General features: G+C 37.5%; 1 protein-coding gene across 1 annotated transcript in view; it reads left to right on the top strand.

Moving 5' to 3' along the window:
- Positions 1–436: 436 nt before the first annotated feature.
- The window catches only part of ADAM19 (ADAM metallopeptidase domain 19), a 127,376-nt gene continuing 105,706 nt past the window's right edge, over positions 437–22,106 (top strand). Inside the window, exons 1-3 of the mRNA XM_031953600.1 lie at positions 437–634; positions 3,323–3,405; positions 21,054–21,124. Coding sequence (XP_031809460.1) covers positions 511–634; positions 3,323–3,405; positions 21,054–21,124 — 278 coding nt within the window. The 5' untranslated portion in view covers positions 437–510. The remainder of the gene's footprint in view (positions 635–3,322; positions 3,406–21,053; positions 21,125–22,106) is intronic.

Here is a 22,106-nt window from a genome sequence, read left to right as displayed (position 1 = left end):
GATTCTATTTATCCTTTATAAATTTCATCCTATTCCAATGGATTCATCTTTGAGCATGTTGATTCTGTCCTCCATTGTTAGGATTTTTTCCCTCATGTTCGATTTTTCAAACGTGTTTTCTACGTTCTCATCTAAGCCAATGATAAAATGTTGAACAGCCAGGGACTAAGGATAGATCTCTTGGGCACTACACTGGAGACCTCCCTGAAAGTAGTCTATTCTTTGCATCCGGTCATTAAGCTAATTCTGGCTCCACATGACTGTCCACATGTACCTCTTTCACCTTTAGGTCTCTGTCCTTCCCTTCCTATCACACCTGCCTGAACTGCAGCTCCTCCCTTCCAGGGCTCAATTTCCCTTACAATATCTCTGACTGGTTGGAGGTCTGGATCCTACTGAATTGAATTGGGGGTGGAGCATCGCTGCTGTGAAAGGAAGGCAGCCGCAGGGGGAAGGCAGAGAGCTAGGAGCAGCGGAGGAGGGGAGAAGCAGCCACTTCAGTCAGAATGGATGTGGCTCTGTGAAGGCTTAGGAGAAGCCATGCTGGGGGTCGCGGGGAGACACTGGCTTTGCTTTCTCTCCTTTTTACTGCCTGTCCTAGAGCTGCTGGCGGCTCAGGATCCGAGATGGAGAAGTAAGTCAGTCTCTCTCTCTCTCTCTCTCTCTCTCTCTCTCTCTCTCTCTCTCTCTCTCTCTCTCCCTATATGTGTGATAAGGCAGGGGCTTTGGAAAAAAGGGCTGGAGTACTGATTAGGGGGGAACCTGGAGAGATCCCCTTAGTCCCCGAAATATGGGTAGAAGTGCGGGGGACTGGGTGGTGGCTTGGATCAAGAAGGGAAAAAATATCCCTCACTCTGCCCTCTGATTGGGAACTTTCCTCGGGATGCCCGGCTTCGCCCTGTGGGTGGCTCCTTTGCTAGATCCCCCACTACGGGCTAGGCACGGCTCGGCTTTGTTCAGTTGTCTAGCGCCGGCTCGCTAGCGAGGCTGCCTCTTCTGCAGAGGGACTGGACGGAGCGAAGGATAAACAAACACCCTCTTCCTCGGGTCACCGCCAACCCAGAGCATCCATATCCTCGCTCACCCGGGATTCCGTGGGGGAGGCTGAGCTTTGGTTTCCAGAGCTTATGCTGAGGACATCTTCATCGCCCAGCACAATGTTAGACGCATAGGAGGCGTTGGGGCAGTCCTGGAAGTCTATACTTACCTCGAGTTCTCTTCGGGGTCTAGCTGTTTCCACTCCAACACTAATATCCCCCGGATACGCCCAATATTCTATCGGCTCCTGAAATAATCATGCTCTAAGGGTCTCCTCAGGTCCGTCATTCTATGCTTATAATTCCAACACTCTCTATTCCAAGGTTCTTTTAAAACTCAGTCATTGTATGTTCTAAGATCTTTTCTAACGCTAAAAGATGTTCTATGCTCTAAGATTCGTTCATATTCTGTCATACCATCTTTCAAAGTCTCTTTTCATTCCAATATTCTGTGGTTTAAAGACTCTTACAGCTCTGTCATTCTATGTTCTATAGTTCTAGGTGGGTAACTCACTGTACTCATTCATTACAACCTTAAGAAATTACAGCCCCGACCCGAGATTGGAAGGCTTGGCTGGCTTCCCCGACTTAAGATAATTGATAAGCTCCAAACCTTTCTCTGGAAAAGGGGTTGAGTTCAGAAACCTAATTCTTAAAGGAGGACTGAGTTGATCTGAGCTGAGTCAGGCTGATACTGTCCTGGGACTTTGTTGGCGCCTCACTCCACCAGAGGAGGTTTCGAAGGGAGCAGTCGAATCTGTTTTCATGTTTATGGAGTGGTCACAGTCCTGGAAGCTGAACAGAGCATTCCCGGCAGGAGCTATGCCCTAGACAAGCTGATAAATATAGAGTTGACAGACATAGGTCCTCAGCATTTCAATTTTGTCTCTATTCCCTCTGCTTATCTACCATCCTTCCCCACAACACATAGATTTTTCCATTCTGGAATGTCTGAGATAAAAGGGTATTTTTTTTGAGGGATGCTCGAGGGAGAATGAACTCATGTTCCTCATCCTACAAAGGTTAGGTGGCCTTTCTGCAAATCATGGGGTGGGGGGAGTGTATATTTGAGTAGAAAACTATTCCTGCCTTCCTGATTATGAATTAGAATTAACTGGACTATGCTCTGTAAATGCTGAGCATTTATAATACAGAGAAGGAAAAACCCTTTACCTCCTTTAATGACCACTAAGTGAGGCTGTCTGGGGTCCATAATCCTTTAAAAGGATGTCTTTATAATGAGCAGTACCATTCAATTCACTAAGTATTTCCTGTCTGGATAGTGTATAGGAACTGTGTGAAGTAAAGTCAAGTGAAAACAAAGCACAATTCCTACTCTTTTGAAATATACAATTTAATTGGTGAGTCTGCAAGACTCAGGTTCATGGAACAATAAAAGGTAGCTGTTGCGTGTAAGAATGTAGTATCTTCAATAAAAGAATGTAAGCTCCTTGAGGACACAGACCACAATTGCCTATTTTATAACTTTAGAGCTGAAAGAGGTCTCAGAATTTCAGTCTCCCTCATTTTACATATAAGCAAACTGATGCAGAGAAGTTTAATTACTTGTCTAAGGTTACACAGGTAAGTAAAAAACAGAACAGGGACTTGAATGGACATTTTGTATGGACCTCTCTCCCTCCTTTTATCCTCCATAGTGTTCTATACTTATGTCTCATCTTGGCCTAGATGCTATAGCAACAGAACACAATCTGGAGAGTTTTAATTGAGCTGAAAAGAATACCAAAATGGGCCCTAGGATTCATATGAATTTATTTGAAGAAATGAGTCTTCTTGGAAATGAATGTACTTGTCCAGTTCAGAAGGACAGCCTCAAAGTTAAATCACACCATTTCCCTCAACTTGGGCTTTTATGAGGGTATATACTGTTACACAAAATACTTCAAATGTTGTCCACACAGATGGAAACATTCATTACCTTAATTATGTCACTGTCTTTACTGACCTGTCTGTGATTTTCAAGTTTAGTTCATGCTAAACTAGATTTGTAATCTCCTTTAGCTCCCTAATTGTTTACAATTCTTTGATAAAGAATAATTTATTGTGAGACAGTAATGGTTTCAATTAGTGAAATGAAAGTGTTTGCCATAGTTGTTACAGAATCACAGATTTGGACCTAGCACTGAATTTGGCAGTAATTTTGGGATTTCATAAGTATAAAAGACAGAGTTAATTTCAACCCAGGTCTTGCCATTGTGGCATTTTTTCTTGACCTACTGTGGAGGCCCAGGCTTTCATTGAAGTTTGTACTATTTATTCTGCAGGACGAGAAAGTGAAGCAAATCCCTTGCCACAGCATGAACTGATAATACCTCAATGGAGAATAGAGAGCCCAGGAAGAGAAAAGGTGAGACTCAAAAGGCAATTTAATGAGTTGTTAGCATTGAATGAATTTACTGAAATTAGTATCTGAATGCATTTTCTTTTTAATGACATGCCCTCTGTTAATTGAATAATGATGAAAGCAAGTTGAATAAAGCCAGTTTTAAGTTATCAAATCTGCAATCAGTAGAAGTTAACCCACAACCACTATGTTCATTTCTTTAAACAATCCTACTTCCTCTTTCCTAGGTTGATCCCATCTCTCAGGTCATTGAGGAATGCTAGTGCCCTCTGTTGTCAGATTCTGCCTAATGAATCTGGGAATCATCTGCAGTTAAAGCACTGCTTTTCTTTTTTAAATGGACAAAGGGTTTAGAAACTTATAATAGAGGCACCCAGTCTCTTTACTTCACAGATGAGAAAACTGAGGCCTGGAGAAGTTTAAGTGACTTGTCCAGAGATGGGATTTGAACTCAATCAACTCTTTCGACCCTAAATGGAGACCTTTTTCCATTATGTACCACTAAATGAAGTCAGGTCTGGAAAGAGCCACAGCAGCTGTTTAATAATGTACAGTAAGACCCTAAGCAATGGTTGGTTGGGAGTAATGGCAGTCTTCAATATGAGAATAAGGAGAGAGGGGAAATTTTTCTTTCCTTCTCACCTTCTACTCATAAGCACATTGTAAATGCTTAAAAACTCCTCCCTCCCTCCCTCCCTTCATTCCTCTCTCCCTGCCTCCCTCCTTTCCTTCCTCCCTTCCTCCCTCTCTCCCTCCATCCCTCCCTTTCTCCTTTCCTTTTTTCCTCCCTTCCTCTCTTCCTTCCTTTCTTCCTTCCTTCCTGCCTGCCTCCCTCCCTTCCTTCCTTCCCTCCATCCCTCCCTCTCTTCCTTCCCCCTCCCTCCCTCCTTCCTTCCTTCCTTCTTTCCTTCCTTCCTTCCTTCTTTCCTTCCTTCCTTCCTTCCTTCCTTCCTTCCTCCCTCCTTCCCTTCCTTCTTTCCTTCCTTCCTTCCTTCCTTCCTTCTTTCCTTCCTTCCTTCCTTCCTTTCTGCCTCCCTCCTTCCCTCCCTCTCTTCCTTCCTTCCTTCCTTCCTGCCTTCCTTCCTTCCTTCCTTCCTTCTTCCTCTCTTTCCTCTCTTTCCTCTCTTTCCTCTCTTTCTTCCTCTTTTCCTTTCTGCTTTCCTTCTTTCTTTCCTTATCTCACTGGAAAATGAAAAAAAGAAAAACAATATATATACATAATAAAACAAAACAAATTCCCACATTGGCTAGGTCCAAAAATATAAGTCTCATTCTCTGTCTTGAGCCTGTCACCTCTTTATCAGAAGGTATATCAACATTGATCCCATGATACAATATTTGGTTATTGTGTTGATCAGAATTCTCAAGTCAATTTAAAGTTGCTTTCACAGTGTTATGCCATTGTGCATAAATTGTTTTCCTGGTTCTGCTCAATTCATTCTGCATCAGTTAATAATACAAGTCTCCTTCAAACCTGTGGGGACCCTGAACATTTGACTTAACTTTCCTAATTATAAAATGAGGGAGTTGAATTGGATGATGCCCTGTAAAGTCCCTTTTTAACTTTAAAACTCTGAAGTTTTTTGATCTGATTTTTACCTGGTATAATGACCAGACCTCTGTTTGCTGAGATTTTGTCATTGCCATTCTTTCATCCTCCCTCTCCCTTCCTCAACCACTTTGAGGTCAAAGTTCATGATCTCATTCCTTTGAAGCTTTCAGACATTATTGATCCTTGCTCCCATTCTCCATCCCCCATTGAATCTAAATCCTGGCCCTGTTTCTTCTTACCTTGAACATGATCCTGTGTAAGTCAGTCTCCCTTTTCTGGGCTCTGGTCTCCTCATATGTTCAGTGGAGGGCTTACACAAAACATTAAGTTGTGGCCAGCTCTAAATCCTCTTATCCCATTTATGTTTTTTCATTGAGTTTTTCTGGATACAACAATCCCTGAGGGGTGTGTATGTGTGTGTGTGTGTGTGTGTGTGTGTGTGTGTGTGTGTGTGATGGGAGATGTTATCCAGAACTGTGATCTCATTGCCATAGGGAACTTCTGGAATAGAAATTGTACCCAACAATTCAGATCCACCTAGGGCATGCAGAGGTGAGGAGATTGTGGATTTGTAGCTATTATGGGTCAGAAGATCCCTTTGACATCAAAGACCATGCTTTATTTATTATACTATTGTCATCTCCCTACAGATATTATTGCCTACATTTTACAGAGAATTAAACTGAACTCATAGAGGTTCAGTGACTTATTTGCAGTCATACAACTAGTGTCAGAGAAAAATTCAAATCCAGATCCTGAGTTCTTAAAAACTATACACGTAAGATACAAGATCAATCAATCTCTATAATGTCAGAAGGCTTTGAATAAACATTCCCAGTAATAGGCTATCTCTGCTTCCCAGAATCAACCTTGATATAGAGACCCTTCACCAATAAGTTAACATCAATGCAAAGGTAGCTTAAGGTAAAAATTATATTGTAACATATGTCCCAGGATTCAGACATCAGACACCAAATACTTGGGATTACATTGAACACACATTGTTATTGTTCAGTGTGTCTGACTCTTTATGACCCAATTTGGGGTTTTCTTGACAAAGATATTGGAGTGGTTTGCCATTTTGTTTTCCAGATTATTTTACAGTTGAGGAAACTGAAGCAAACAGGATTAAGTGATTTACTCAGGGTCACCCAGTATTTAAGTATTTAAGGCCAGATTTGAACTCAGAAAGATGAATCTGATTCCAGACTTAATAGTGTATCTACTGAGTCACCCAGCTATCCCCCAAAGCCTCATACTTACATACAGTAACTACTTCCTCTGAAATGTGCTGGATATAACGAACACCAAACTATGTCATAAAAGATGAAATTGATTGCAATTTAATAGATAAAAATGGCTGTCTTATTGATATGAATGGCATTTCTGAATCAGCTTCTTGTTATAAAGTCAGATCACCAACATGCTAAAGCAAAGATCAAAACCAACACCAAAGGGGAAGAAAGATTAAATACATGATCTCCTAGCTGTAGCAACTTTAGTTTGATTTGTTCAAATAAACTTAAGGTGTCCCCAAATAATAATTGAATACAGCAGCAACTATTAACACAAATGATCACAGTTTCCTAAGGAAGTTTAACTGTCAGGACAAGAAGAACAAAAAAAAGTCAGACTCATTACAGTCAGTAAATACTTGATCACCTCAACAAGCTGAAAGAGAACATGGTGTAATACAATAGAAAGAGTCTTTGTCAAATAAGGGTGTTGATTTCTGAGGTCCCTTTCAGTTCTAAGCCTGAGAGCCATAAAAATCTATGGGCAGGCCAAGAGAAATACTGTTTTAGAACATAAACTTGTTTGTAAAATTTTATAGAGGGTAAGAATATGAATGGGGTTACCATATAAAATAGTGAAGAGGAAAATGAATCTAGCTTGGTTAGAGAAGCAACTAAGTAGAATTATCCCAAGAGTGTGAAGGATGAAATTGGAAGAATGATGACAAAATAGACAGAAAATGGGGAGGAGGGAAGTCTAAAGATTTTTATACTAAACTCATAAAAAATAAAGCATTTATTGAACATTTATTATGTGGCAGGTATTGTACTTGATATCATATGCAAATGCCAAATGTTCACTGATAAGTAAATACAGAATGTGTTTTAAAAAATAGGTATTAAAAACTGGGGCAATCAGTTGAAAGAACTGCCATCTAATCTGGACCCCAAAGGAAGCTAGGAGTCTAAGAAGTGGAAGTAAGAAGGCAGAGCTTCCTCTATATCAGGGGCAGCCCAGACAAAAACAGTCAGGAGAGAGAATTTTGTATATAGCTGATTTGGCTGGAGCATAAGAGTATGTGAAGTAGAGTAATGTGTAATCATCCTGAAGAGAAAGGGTGAATCCAGATTGTAAAGAAATGTTTGAAATTTATTCTAGAAGTAAAAGAGAGCTATCAGAGCTGCTTGAGAAAGAGAGTGTTGTACTCCAACTATGCTTCAGAAATAACATTTTCTGCTAGTTGTGAAAACGAATTAGAAATGGTAGAGACTGGAGGCATTTTTAGGAAGCTTTTGCAGGTAGTTTAAGCAAGAGGCAGGTCCTAGACTAAAGTGGTTTGTGATTGTGAGTATCAAGAAGAGGCCAGATGTAAGAGGCATTGAGGAGATGGAAACAGTAAGATTTAGCAAGCTTTTGGCTACAAGGATCAAAGGGGAATAATCAGTGATGACTCCTAGGTTGCAAACCTAGGTTCCTTGATGGGAAAAAGGAAATTAAAAGCAGGAGTGGCTTAGTGAGAAAGATAACTAATTTTGCTTTGGATATATTGAATTTGAGATGCCTGTGGGAAATACCGGTAAATATATCTGGCAGACTCTTGAAGATGGGGGACTGGAGTTCAGGAAAGAGATAAATGTATTTTTGGAAATCAGTTACATAGAGACAATATGTAAACATATGGTGCTAATGAGATCATCAATTAAGAGAGGATATAACTAGAGGGAGAAGAGGGTCCAGGACAAAGCCGTAGAGTACACCCACACAAAGGGTGTGGAACCTGGATGAGGATCCTGCAAAGTGCAAAGGATACTGAAGAAACTAGGTATGAAAATCTAGAATAGTGTCATAAAAAACCCATGGAGGAGAGAATATCCAGAGAGAAAGGGTAGACATCAGTTTCAAACACTTCAGGAAGGTGAAGAATGGGGATAAGTAAAAGACCATTGGATTTAGAAATTAGGATCATTAGTAACCTTACAAAGAATGTGCTAGAACAAGTTTAGTCCTAAAGGTGAAACATGAGAAGATACTTTTCTGTTTTCCTCTGCAAAGATGAAGGGGAATGCTTCATGGATATGGAACATTGCATATGTTGGCAAGTTTTTTTTTGATATATTGATCAGTTTTGCTGATTATTTTCCCTTCCCCTTTTATTCTTTAAAAGTAAATTCTTTGCTATATGAAATGTCTCTCTGGGAGGGAAAATCAGTATTATAGCAATAAATTTTTTTTAAAAGAATAAAGTCAGACACAGGCTTGGTATCTACTACTTCCCATCCCAAACTCTACAATTTAGTCTTTTCTCTGTTCCTCACATGGAATTTCTTCTCCCACTCTCTGTACATTGCCTTCCTCTGTTCATGAAATTCATTCTTTCCTTAGCTCTAACTCAGAGAATCTTTCTTTTCCTTCAAGATTCAGATCAAACGCCTACTTCTATGTGAAACCTTTTCCAATGCCCCCAACTTCTAGTACTTTCCTACAAATACCTTATATTTATTTTCTCACCCAATAGAATATAGGTTCTTTGAGAGAAGGGATTGTTTCATTCCCTATATTTGTATCCCCAATTCCTAACAGAGTACATTGCTGGCACTTAATCAATGCTTTTTGATTAATTGATTTATCCTTGAAAAATATATGAGAAGGGAATAAACAGATTTTTGCAAATAATATATAGCAGATCTTATCTTTGCAGTAATACAACCACTGTAGTTCAGGCCTTCTTCATAACTCTTAGAATATTGTAACGGTCTCCTAATTGGTTTCCCTTGCCTTATATTTACTCCTTTCTCCAACTTATGCTCTGCACACCTGCCAGTGGGATATTCTTAAAACATACATCTGACCATATCCCTTCTCTGCTCAGGAAGTTCCAGTAGCTCTCTTTCATCTTTCTGATGAAATACAAGTTAAAAGTAAGTAAAAAAAATTCCTCTGCCTGGCATTTAAAGCCTTTTGTGATCTGGGAGTACTCTTATCTTCATTATGAAGACTTCCTTCCACACTTTCTATGTTCTGGAAAAATCAAGCATTTTCCTGTCTTATACATACAAAATTCCATTTTCCCACTCTTGTGTCATTAGGGTTGTCCCTAATGACTAGAAGTGCTCCCTCCTTACCTGTTCCTTGGAGTCCTTAGCTTCTTCTCAAGCTTACTTCAAGCTCAATATCCTGAATGAGAACTTTCCTAATCCTGGAAGCCAGTGGTGTCTTTCTCCTCTCCAAATTTTGTTGTATTAATTACATATCAAATTTTATTTGCCTCTATGTACATTTTGTTTTGCCTTTCTAGACTGTAAGCTTCTTAAGGGCAGGGCTATTTTACCTTTGTCTTTGTTTCCCCTATGCCTAGCTCAGGAGTAAACACATAATAGGCACTTGGCACATATTAAGTGATTGACTAGGCCTTGTGTAGTAATTAATGGGAAGACAAGGGCAAGTATCACAAGGATGAAATGATATAGTTGCTTTGTGATGAGTATTATTAAGTATTAAGTATTTATTTCCACTAGCTCATGGAATTACTAGTGTCTTCTGGAGACAATGTCCTGTTTTACTGTCATAAGTTATTAATGAAAATAATGGTGAAAGTTTCAGGCCATGTAGGAGATAAGCAGAGGGAGGAATACTAGAGCAGGCCCATAGAAATTGTTTTGGAATGAGTGAAGCCTTTTGGTGACTTTGAGTAATAATAATATTAAAAATTGACATTTATGTGGTGTTTTAAGGTTTGCAAAGTGTTATATATATGATCCTCAACAATAATTTTGCAAGGTAGATACTATAAGGTTTATTATCTCCATTTTATGAACAAAGAATCTGATTCTCAGAGGGGGTAAGCACCTTTCCCCTAGTCACAAGCTACTATTTGAAGTAGGTCTTCTGGATGTGGAGTCCTTCATTGTCTATTATACCTAATTGTTTGTAAATACTATCTATCTTTCTTCCATGTAGATACAGATATAGTAGTCTATTTTATCTTTGTTGTTTTCAAAAATAAGTTGCTTAAATACTAATTTTTATTCTAGTCAGTCCCAAATATAAGCCTACCTCAATCAAAAAAGTCTCCTTGTGACAAAGACAAAGAATTCATCAAAGCCCACCTACACAGTGACTGTATTTAACAGTTTGTGCTATATACTATAATTATAATCCTCCCCCTGCCAATTTTCAGTACAAAAAGAGAGGAATACTTTTATACATTTTTTTTTCTGTTCAAGATTGATCTGTACAATTGCTCAGCATTTGATTTCACTGAAAAGTTCTTTTCATTTCCATTATTATAATGATTGTGCCTCCTCCCTCTTGTTTTTCCCTTCCTTATTTAGTTTTAGCAGTCTGTTCTCCCCCACCTTGTAACTCTCAATTACTGGTGTGTGTGTGTGTGTGTGTGTGTGTGTGTGTGTGTGTGTGTGTATGTATACACTTTGTGAATTTTATGAGACAAATAGAAAAGTCCAAGACTAGCTTTCTTTTATCACATGGTACACTTTTGGGCCATTTCTTAACACTGGCTCCATAATTGGCCTGCTAACTGTGGGATCATGAAGAGAATCTCTTAGCTTCCCTGGGCTTCAGTTTCCTCCGCTATAAATAAAGGATACAGTTATCTACTGGTGCTTTTATGAAGATATCATGAACATTTGGTCTGTTAAGTGAATGCAAATTCCTTCTAATATTAGTACAAGTCAAACAAGATTAGGGAAGAATCTTAAACTATTCAAGTTTAATTTAGCATTCTTTTAAGTATCTGCTAGGCACAAATTGTGGCCTGTCCTAAGAGCTAGAGGCACAAAGGTGAATAAGGAAGTAATTCCTACCCTCAAGGAACTTATATTTGGGGGGGGTGGGGAGGCAGGGAAAGGCAAATAATGACATGTACATAGTATAATTCAGTAGGGAGATGGTACAAAGGAGAGATCCAGGCATAGTGTTATAGGACAATATGAGGCAGGGAAAATGCTTTTAGTTGGGGGAAGATTGTTGAATGAGTTCAAGAAAGTTTAATGAAAGAAATGGCATCTGAACAGACTTTGAAGGAAGAGACAAATTTTAACAGGCAAAGATGAAGAAGGCACCTAGTCTCTGTCTTGAAGAACCTTGTAGGCCAGTAAATAGATGAGATTCATTATACCTGAGATGGAGAAACTGAAAATAGCTTTAGAAAATGTTATTGTAACTGATGACTGCCAGATAGTAATCCATCACTGAGGTAAGTTAGGAATGTGCATTGAACATTGGAGGGAATTTTTTTTTTCTTTCTGCTGTAGACTCTTCCCTGAAGACTCACTGTGTGTTTCTGTAGTCAAATAGCTAACAGAGTAACTAAATTACTGAGGAAAGGGAATTATAAATAAAACAGAAAATGTTATTCTGCCTTTCTACCAAATTGTAGCATGTCCAAATGAAGAATATTGTGTTTTGCAAGGGACAATGGGTACAACTTGATATGACTTTTCATCAAATCTTGTGCTATAAATAAGATCTTGTTATATCTAATTCAACAAGAACAGGAAAAAAAAAGACTTTTAAACAAAAGGATTGAAGTCTTGGGAGATGAATTCTTTGAAGGCAGGGAACGAGTCTTTTCTGTCTTTATATATCCTCCACACGACTTGGCAAGTATTCAAGTACTTGGCAAGTAATAATAATAACTAACATTTATGTAGTGCTTAACTTACAATGTGCAAAGCACTGTGCTGAGGGTTTTGCAATTATTTTCTCATTTAATACTCACCACAAGCCTTGGAAAGTTGTTAGTTGTTTTGCTTGAGATATCCCTGGTGTATCAGGAATGTCCTATTTGGATTTAATTTTAAGGACATTTTCAAAAGTTAAAGAGAACTGATTTTTAAATGAGTTGTTTTTCTTTGGGAATTATCTACACCATCCCTCCATGAGTGAGGATATTCCTTTGATCTGTTTGTAACATTTTATAATAGGATAATGCTATTGAACAGAGAGTTTACTACAGCCCTATTGCTACTTATCCATACTGAAGCCCACCTGTCCTATTTGTGGGCCCCTGAGATACCTTTCAATGTCTGTAGAAAGTTGGGACTTTGGCTGTTTTCAACAATGAGGTGATTCAAGTTAATTCAGAGAGATAATTATGAAGACTAAATAAAGTCTTATTTTCATTCATTCATTTATTTATTTAGCATAGTATTTTCACTTTTGTTGTTTGTTTTTGTGTTTTTTTCTTGTGTTTTTTTTTCCCTTTTGATCTGATTTTTTTTTTTTTGCAGCATGATAAATATGGAAATATTTTTAGAAAAATTGCACATTTAATCTATATCAGATTGCTGTTTTGGGGAGTGGGAAGTGAGGTAGAGAAGGAGAAAAATTTGAAACACAAGATTTTGTAAAGGTGAATTTGAAAACTATCTTTGCATGTATTTGGAAAAATAAAATATTATTAAAATTTAAGAAAAGAAAAAGAAAGTTGATACTGTGTTGGATACCATAGTTTGACTGTGAGAGACAGAACAACCAACATGGGCACAGGGGCTGAGAGGTGATGGCAGAGATCACTTGAACTAGTAAATGTGTTTTCACTTGGGGAGAATTAAGCAACCAATTTTAGCATCTTTCTTGTTTTCTAAGGGTGAAATTCTTCTCCGTGTGATTAGGTAACAGAAGAGTTTAAGCAATGTACCCTGTTGTCATTTCTCAAGAGCTTTGGGCCAGAACATTCAGATCTCAGAAGATTTTTGTCCTGGGGCTCTTAGGGAAGTGGAATTTGGGGGAGTGGGATGGTGATAGATAGGGGGAAAAGAGAGCCCAAACTATCCTGACAGCAGAGTTGGAAATGAGACTCAAACCAAGAGAAGCAAGGAGCTTCACTTTGGCAGGAATTTCCTGGGGCTTCAAGAAACCTCAACAGATCATCTATTGGAGTGGTCCTGACTAAGCAAAATCATGCTAAAAACATTTTAGATCCCCTCTGTTTTGTAGACTTTGAGAGAGCTGGTGATTCTATAATCCTTTGAAATGAATATCTCTCTCACCTTTGTCCTCTTCATACTCTATGTTATATTTATTTGTATATTGTATATAGTCTTCTGGGCAGACAGTGAGCTCCTAGTGAGCTGTTCATTTTTAGATCTTTGTTTTGGCAAGACTTGCCACTGTGAACTTCATGTAGTATGAATGTAATGTTTATTGAATTGGAGATGACTTTTTAGAGGATTAACAATACTTATAGTTAGGAAGTTTGCGTTTTATTTAATTTAGGTCACTCAAATTTCAGTTCAGATCTGGCTCTTCTTCAGTAGATAGTAATAACAGGAGAATATCACTCAGATATCTGAGGACATTAGTAAATTGTCCTTTGTCTAGCAATAATAAAAACAAAAATATTTCGCAATTATATGCAGTGCAGTTCACATTGCCTTTGATCATTGCTACAGGAAAAGTATTTTGAATCATAGTAATAAAATATCAGTCCTGGCAGGCCCCGTAGACATTTTTCAATCTAAATCATTCATTTAACAAAGAAGAAAATTGGAGTTAAAAAAGGAAAAGTGACTTTTCTTGCTATATTGTAAGTTCTTCAAGGACAGAGAGCTATGTGTTATTCAAATCTTTTTGAGATGTAGCTTGGATAAAGTAGTGCTTCTTCTACTTGAGGCCTCTTTTTGTCTACATACCTATATGATCCTGGGTATATAGCTATATATAATAGGCATACAAATCAAACTCAATTATATAAATGGTCATAATTTTGTGACCTCCACATTCAATTATGAGTCCCCATATGGGATTGTGAACTACAATTTAAGGATGGAGCATTGTACTTGGTGTCAAGAAGACTTGAATTCAAATACCATCTTGGATGTGTGACCCTAGCCAAGTCATTTAATTTCTCTGGATAGAGAAGGCAGGAAAGAAGGGCAGCAAATACAGAGTCCAACTGTAAAGGGGGAAAAATTATATAAAATAATAGCTAGAGAAATATATCAAAGTCAAAGGCAGGTTGTTCAGGGTGGAAAATATAAGTATTGGAGAAGGAACCAATAAAGAGGATAAGGTATAAAATTAGAGACAGAGGTAATGATTAAAAAAAATGGGGCAACCTTCTGGGAAGAAATGGAAGGTTATTGAATCAAGGATACAAATAGAAAAGTTGGTCCTGACAAGGAGAAGAACTATTTCTTCAGAGGAGTAAAAGAGGAGGAAATGTAAAATAATAAAAGGATTTTGAAGTGTGAAATAATGGAAGATATAATTTAGAATTCATGACCTGGATTTTCTCAACAAAGTAGGAGGCAAAGGAAGGCTAAGGAACAAGATTTAGAAGGGCCTCTACAGGGAATGTTAATAGAGAATTTATCAGGAAGAAGGAAATGTCTATGCAGCAGTGAGAGTCTTGTTGAAATCAGATATGTGAATTTGAAATAAGAATTGGCATAGTAATAAGACTTTTCCTAAGGTCTTTAGCAACATGGGAGCAAGAGTACAGAGAGGTAGCTAGGAGAGATGGAAGGACAGTAATTTGTGATCAGATGCTATGTGAAATGAGAAGAATCAAGAGAACATTGAGAGCATAGTATCAACAAGATTATGTGGTATCAACTATGATAGACTTGCCTCTTTTCAACAGCGAGGTTATTTAAGGCAATTACAATAGATTTGTGATGGAAAGTGCTTTCTGCATCCAGAGAGAGAACTATGGCGACTGAATATGGATCAAAGCATAGTGCTTTTACCTTTTGTTGTTGTTGTTTGTTTGTTTGCTTGTTTTTTCCCTTTTGATCTGATTTTTCTTGTGCAGCATGATGAATATGAAAATATGTTTAGAAGAGTTGCACACATTTAACATATATTGGATTGCTTGCTGTCTTGGGGAGGGGGAAGAGTAGGAGAGAGAAAATTTGGAACACAAGGTTTGCAGTTGAAAGCTGTCTTTGCATGTGTTTGGAAAAATAGAATACTATTATTAATACAGTTTCAGAAGATACAATTGAAATGAAAAGGTAGAATAGGATAGAGGGATGTGTGTGTGTGTGTGTGTGTGTGTGTGTGTGTGTTTACATGAATTTTGTGGGTGTGAGAGAGTGAAGTGTGCTAAAAGGATTAAGTTTTAAGAATTATCATAGATATTAGAGAAAGAGGTGAGAGGTTTTTGCCATTTGCAGGATAGAGGAAGGATCAGTTGATTGGGATCTAGAACATTTAGCTGCCTTGGATAAATTCATGTTGTCAGGTCCAGATGGAGTACATCTCATGGAATCCCAAAACCCTGACAAATATGATTGCTGAATCATTGAAAGTTCATAGGAGATGGGAGAGTTACAATGGGCTGGAGAAGAACAAATGTTATTCTGACTTTCAAAAGAAGGAAGAATACATCCAGCAAAGTTTAACCAATGAGTCTGATATCACGGCAAAAACTAAAAAATGTATTATTAAAGGGTAGTTTGTGAATATCAAGAAAACAAAAGAAAGAGACAACATGGTTTCATCCAGAATAGATCATGTCATTTTGAACTCATTTGATTTTGATGGGATTGCTAGACTGGTAGAAGAGAGGAATATGTGGGTAGATACAAATTGTCTGGCTTTTGGGTATGCAACTTGACAAAATTGGATCAGTGTCATGGGAAGCAAAGAGAGGAAGGCAATTTTAGGATTGTAGCTTTAGGAGACATCAGTCTCTTAAAGGACAAGGTTAAAAGATAATAGTACAACTAAGAGGATTCAGGATTGGTTGAATGGCCAGAATCAAATGATCATTAATGCTTTTATATTTTAAAAACCATAAGGATCTTTAGTGGAGTGCCCTAGGAATCCATCCTTGAATCTGGCTGTTAAACCAGTTTTTTAATCTGTGATTTGGATAAAGGCATAAATGACATGTTCAAAATATGTCAGATGATCCAAAGCTGGTAGGGAAGGCTAATAGGTAAGATGAGAGAATCCAGATCCAACAAGATATTGACAGGCTAAGATGATAAACAAAATCTAATAAGATTAAATTTAATTAGGATAAACTTGCAGTTGGGTTATAAGCCAACTTCACAAATCTAAGATGAGGAAGGCTTGGCTAGGTAGAAGTTTGTTTTTAATGCATTACAAAATCAGAGAATCACAGAATGACAGGATTTGGGAATTGAAAGATACCAGTGACTATCTGATTCATCCTATACAATAAGAGTCATTAAAGTGATGTGGCAGTCAAAACAATTAACTTATTATCTTGGGCAGCATTGAAGAGAGGTATAGTGCACAAAATGAAGGTGGTAATAACCCTACTGTATCCTGCCTAATAAGTCACATCAGTCTGGAAGAAAATAAGTTTAAAAAATCCAGGAAAGGATAACTCTGATAATAAAGAGCCTCAAAATCCTATCACATGATTATCAGATGAAGAACCTGAGAAGGTTTTGCCCAGAGAAAAGACTTGGAATGGAGGGCTGGAATGGAGGAGGAAGTAATAGTTGTTTTCACACTTGAAAATTGATTGTGGATTAAATTGGTTCTGTTTGGTCCCAGAAAGAGATTAGAATCAATGAGAGAAGCAGGTTAGTGGTGTGTGGGAATGAGCACTGAATTTGGGCACCAGTAAACAGGGTACAAATATGATTTCTGCTGATTACTGACTTTATAACATTGAGTGAGTTGCTTAACACAGTGTCACCACTCCCACATCCTGCATAAGGTGATATCTCAGGTCCTTTTCAGTTCAAAATCTTTGATCACATGATTTTAAGCTTGAGATGAACAGATTGGAGGTAGTTGTCAGGAAAAACTTTCTAAAAATTAGAGGTATCTTGAAATAAAATGGGCTGCCTCTGAAAATGCTGAGTTTCAGGGCAAAAACATTGGAAATTGAGAGGATGCCCACCAATTGGAGAACGGCTCAATAAATTATGATGTGTGTTTGTGATGGAATATTATTGTTCTATGAGAAATGATAAGCAGGATACTCTCAGGAAAGTCCTCTATGAACTCAAGCAAAGTGAAATGTACTATATACAAAGTAATAATAATGTTTCCGGATAACCAGCTGTGAATCACTTTGCTATTCTCAGTAGTACTCTGAGGGACTTAGAAAAATCCCAGAAAAGGAACTGATTTTGTCTGAATACAGATTAAAGTGCTCTCTCTCTCTCTCTCTCTCTCTCTCTCTCTCTCTCTCTCTCTCTCTCTCTCTCTCCTTCCCTTCCTCTCTCTCTCTTTCTCTCTTTCTCTCTGTCTCTCTTACTCTTTCTCTCTTTCTCACTCTCTCTCTCTCTGTTTCTTTCTCTTTGTGTCCCTCTGTCTCTTACTCTCTCTCAGTTTAATTTTTCTTCAGCGTTTTTATTTTCATTAGGATGGGAAATCTATGTATTTTTGGACAACTTGACTTTTATGGAAATGTTTTGTATAATTTCACAAGTGTTTTCTTAATTGAAGATGAGGATAAAGTCCAAGAATCTAGGACTCAAACAATTTAAAAATAAATGTAAAAAATTTATTTTTGTTTTGAATGTAACTGGGGCAAAATACAAAATAAATAAATAAGCAAGCAAAAAGAAAAAAGAAAATGCTGAGTTTCACCTCAGTAGAGCATTTATGTCAAGCAAATGTGTCATGTTCACATATTAGGGATGCAAAGGTTGAATTAGATGGCCCTTGGGGACCCTTCCAATTCTGAGATACTGTAATTCTCATAAAATACAAAGTAGAATAAGACAGAATCCAAGGGAAAGCAGGCAAAGTGCTGTGAGAGATTTGAGAAGGGAGAGATCACTTTCATCTGGGGCAGAGGAAACAATCAGGGAAGCTTCATAGAGGGGATGGCATCTCTTGAATTGTGCTTTGAAGAAAAGGAGAGACTTAACCAGATGGAAATGGGATAGTAGTAGAGATGGAGATGGAGATGGAGCAATGGGCAGTGGTTGTGGAGTTCCATTCTAACTATGGACTATGGAATAAACCAAGGCATTGAGCTAGATGAGAGCAGGATAAAATAGACAGAGAATGACAGAATAGGTGAAGGGTAGTAGTAAGAAATTAGGCTGAAAAGATTGATTGGATCCAGATTGTACAAGACTTTGGATATTGGGTCATACCTGTATTTATTAGACTATGGGAAGACACTGAAAATTTTTGAGAAATTAGAAGGATCTCATCATAGTGATCATTAGGATGATTACTCAAGATGTTATATGGATTGGAGAGGGGATAGACTGAAGGAATATGACCATTAAAGAAGTTATTGAAGTTGTTTAGTTGTAAAGAGATGACTGCTTGAATTAGTATAGCTACAGAGTGATAGAAAAGTGACCCAAATGAGTCAGATTTGCCATACTAGGCTGAGATAGTGGCACTGATACACACATTGTTGGGAGGTATAATCATTAATTATTCCACTTATTGCCTCTTGTATAAAATATGGTTTAATTTTATTTCTACAAAATTTATATTTTACATTTGTCTGATTAACTGAATAATATGCATGTAGATACAGATATAAAATATATTTAGAATAATATATGGTAAAAGACTCCTCATCCCTTATTTGTTCCTTGTAACCATAGTTTGAGGTGTTTTTCAGCTACTTTTGAACTTGGCACAGTAGAAAGAGTGATGGGTTGATTCAGTACTGGGTACTTGAACCATCTAAACAAATCACTAGCTCCAAATTATGGTGATTAACCTCCTAGTTCTTCCCAGGTTTGCTCTTTCCTCCTTGCAAACTGAGTACCCTTGTTAGAGTATTCCTCTTGATACAAAGATTGCTTATTTCCCTCATCTGTTTAAAGATAGTAACTTTCTCTCTCATTACCCAAAGTTTGAGTTCCTTTAATTGACCTTCAAATCCCTACACAACCTGCCATCAAACTGTCGCCTCTTCTGTCTGAGGTTTTTCCTCATATAGTCTCTGAGCTCCAGCTAAACCTGACAGCTCTTTGACTCTGCCAAAAAGCTCTTTGATTACACTGCTCCCTATGTCTGGGACGCTTGCTTTTCCTCTTCTTCCTTTCCTGTTAAATTCCGCCCAACTTTTAAAATTCAGCTTGAATGCCATTTTCTCCAAGAAGCCTCTTCTGATCTTCCTCCACACTCCTCTAGTTTGTTAATCACCCTCCTCCTCCTCAGGCTTTACAGAGGATAGTTTAGCAATTCTCATTACATTTATATCATATTGTAAACCATATGTAATGTGTGTCATATTCCTCCATTCTAGATGTCTCTGGCCAGTGGCCAATGCCTGTGAGTGTGCCAGAAAAGAATCTCTTTCACTCTGTATACAGTAGTTGTTTATTAAGTGTTGGTTGTATTATACCTTATCACAGGGATTATTATGAAACTCATCTGATACAGTGTAAATGAGGCTCTTTACAGTCAGAAAATATATAATTCGTATGAGAACAATATTTATAATTATTTATAAAAACAATTGTCCTAAAATGCCAATTCAGCTATGAATACTATATTTATTACTAATAGCTAACAGTGTTCACGTAAGACATTAAATCGATATTAGCTAATAATAATATTTTATTTATAATTATGATTAATAGCAGCTACTACTGATTGAAAATTTTATGGCTAATAGACTTGAGATGGAAAATGCCATCCACATCCACAACCAAAGAGAGAACTATGGAGACTGAATATGGATCGAAGTATACAATTTTCATTTTTTGTTTGTTTGCTTTTTCTTTTTCATGATTTTCCCCTTTTATTCTGATTTTTCTTTTATAACATTAATAATATGGAAATGTTGTTTGTCCTTCATTCTCTAAAAAGACCATGACATGCAAATGAATTGGATTTAAGTTAGGAAGGGTTATGCAAGGTCACGTTCTTCTCCAGAGCCATCTAGGTCCAGTGGCAAGATAATGATTGTACATGTATAATATTTATCAGATTCCTTGCCGTCTTAGGCAGGGAGAAGGTGAAGGAGGGAGGGAGAAAATAATTTGTAACTCAACATCTTATGAAAATGAATGTTGAAAACTATCTTTATAAGTAACTAAAAAATAAAATACTATTGAAATTTTTTAAAAAAAGAAATGTTTATGGTTACAAAGAGCTTCCATTATATCACATAAGCCTCAAAATAACTCCATGAGGAAGGTGTAATACAATACCAACTTTGTGACCCTTATAAGTCACTCAAGCCTATTTGCCTCAGTTTCCTCATTTATAAAATAAACTGAAGAAGGAACTGACAAATCATTACTGCATCTTTGCTAAGAAAATCTCTAAAGAGGTCATGGAGAATTAGATATGACTAAAAATGTTTTAACAAGAAAAACAAACATTAACCACAGTACTTAGAATCATAGAATTGTGGAATCCTAACTGGCATTCATTAAATACCTACTGTGTGTGATGCGTGTTTCATAAATAGTGATAGAGATAGAATACAAAGCTTAGATAAGACATGATTTTATTTCTCATTAGCATTGAAGCCTCTTTACTAATTATTAATTAATTATTCCTAATAATTATAAGAACAGTAATATTCCAGCTGAGTGCAAAAATATGTTGCAGCCAAATGAGGGATTTTAGCTTTCTTTGTCCCCAGCGACATCTTTGTCTTTGCTGTTCAGTATAATAAAACTGGTCTCTTCTCCAACATTTTTCCTTGACAGCCCTGATCCCCAGTGTACTTCCATGGTTCTGGCTTTTGTTTGACTGAATTTCTGGTTTGTTTCCTTTGTCCTTCAGGAAAAAGTGGATAGAAGGTTCTGGTGATTGTTTGTTTGGGCTGCTTTTTATTAAGGAAGTTTGGTCAGCCAACTGTCCCTTGTCTTGCTATCACTTGGTGTTGAACCAGTGTGCTCAGTCCTGCCTTGCACATCTGTGGGACCCAGGTCCTTTTCTCAGGGAGCTGACATTCTTTCTTTATTGTTTTCAGCATCCCCTCAAAGCTGAACTCAGGATAATCGCAGAAGGAAAAGACCTCATCTTGGATCTGGAGAAGAATGAGTAAGTGGATTACCACAATGTCTAGGAAATGAACCAATTAACTTTTGCTACCCTGCGTGTCAAGTAGAGGAAGCAGGTGTTGGTGTTTTAAATGGAAATAGCTAGTTCACAGCAAGAATTCATAGTTTCGTGAAGAAAGCAGGTTGGAGTAGTAAGACATGAGTATTTAGTTAGAAAGGGGCACTAACTTTGAAGTTAGAACAAGTTCCAGTTCCATCTCTGATGCTTGTATATGCTCATGACTGCAGAGTGAATTCATCTGTAAAATAAAAGTACTCAAGGAGGCTCTGTGGAAAAGGAGGCTCTGTGGAAAACAAGCTGGATTTGGAGTTAAAGGAACTGGGTTCAAAATCCCAGCTTTGGCAAATCACTTTATCAGTCTAAGCTTCAGTTTCCTGAGATTAGACTAAATAGCCTCTTCTAATTCTAGGTTTATGGGGAATGAACTTATGAACTAGATTGAAGGTGTCTATTGATGTCCTTTGAGATGCTATAAAACTTCTGAGTGTGGCAAAAATCAGATAAAAATGTAACTGGGAAATATTTAACAAAATACATAAAAATACAATACAACATAAATATTGTTAATTTGTGATTTTAAATCAATATGTGGCCAATTTGTTACTATTGAGTTTGATACCTCAGAATTAGATGGTCCCCAAGACCCTAAATATTATTGTGCATGCTTACCATATTACTTAGGGATTTTTTTTAAGTTTTGGATTCCTTAGAATTTTTGATAGCCCTCTTGGAAAAGATTGCTTAAGAAAAACAATGCAAGACCCCAGCTATAGCCAAGCTCCAGCCTACCATACAGTAGGAAGCAAAGGAGATTGTGAAAACCAGTAGAGCTGAATAGAAGCCAGCAAGGCATGTGCTGGGATTTGGATCTAGGGACCTGGCTTTTCTGTGTTCTGTAACAGCACTCTCTCCTTAAACAAAGGGATTGGATTCTTCTGATAGTGTCTTAGTCAGCTGTCTG

The sequence above is a fragment of the Sarcophilus harrisii genome, chromosome 2 (assembly GCF_902635505.1).
Source record: "Sarcophilus harrisii chromosome 2, mSarHar1.11, whole genome shotgun sequence".
NCBI lineage: Eukaryota > Metazoa > Chordata > Mammalia > Dasyuromorphia > Dasyuridae > Sarcophilus > Sarcophilus harrisii.
This window is presented reverse-complemented; position numbering and strand designations above follow the sequence as displayed.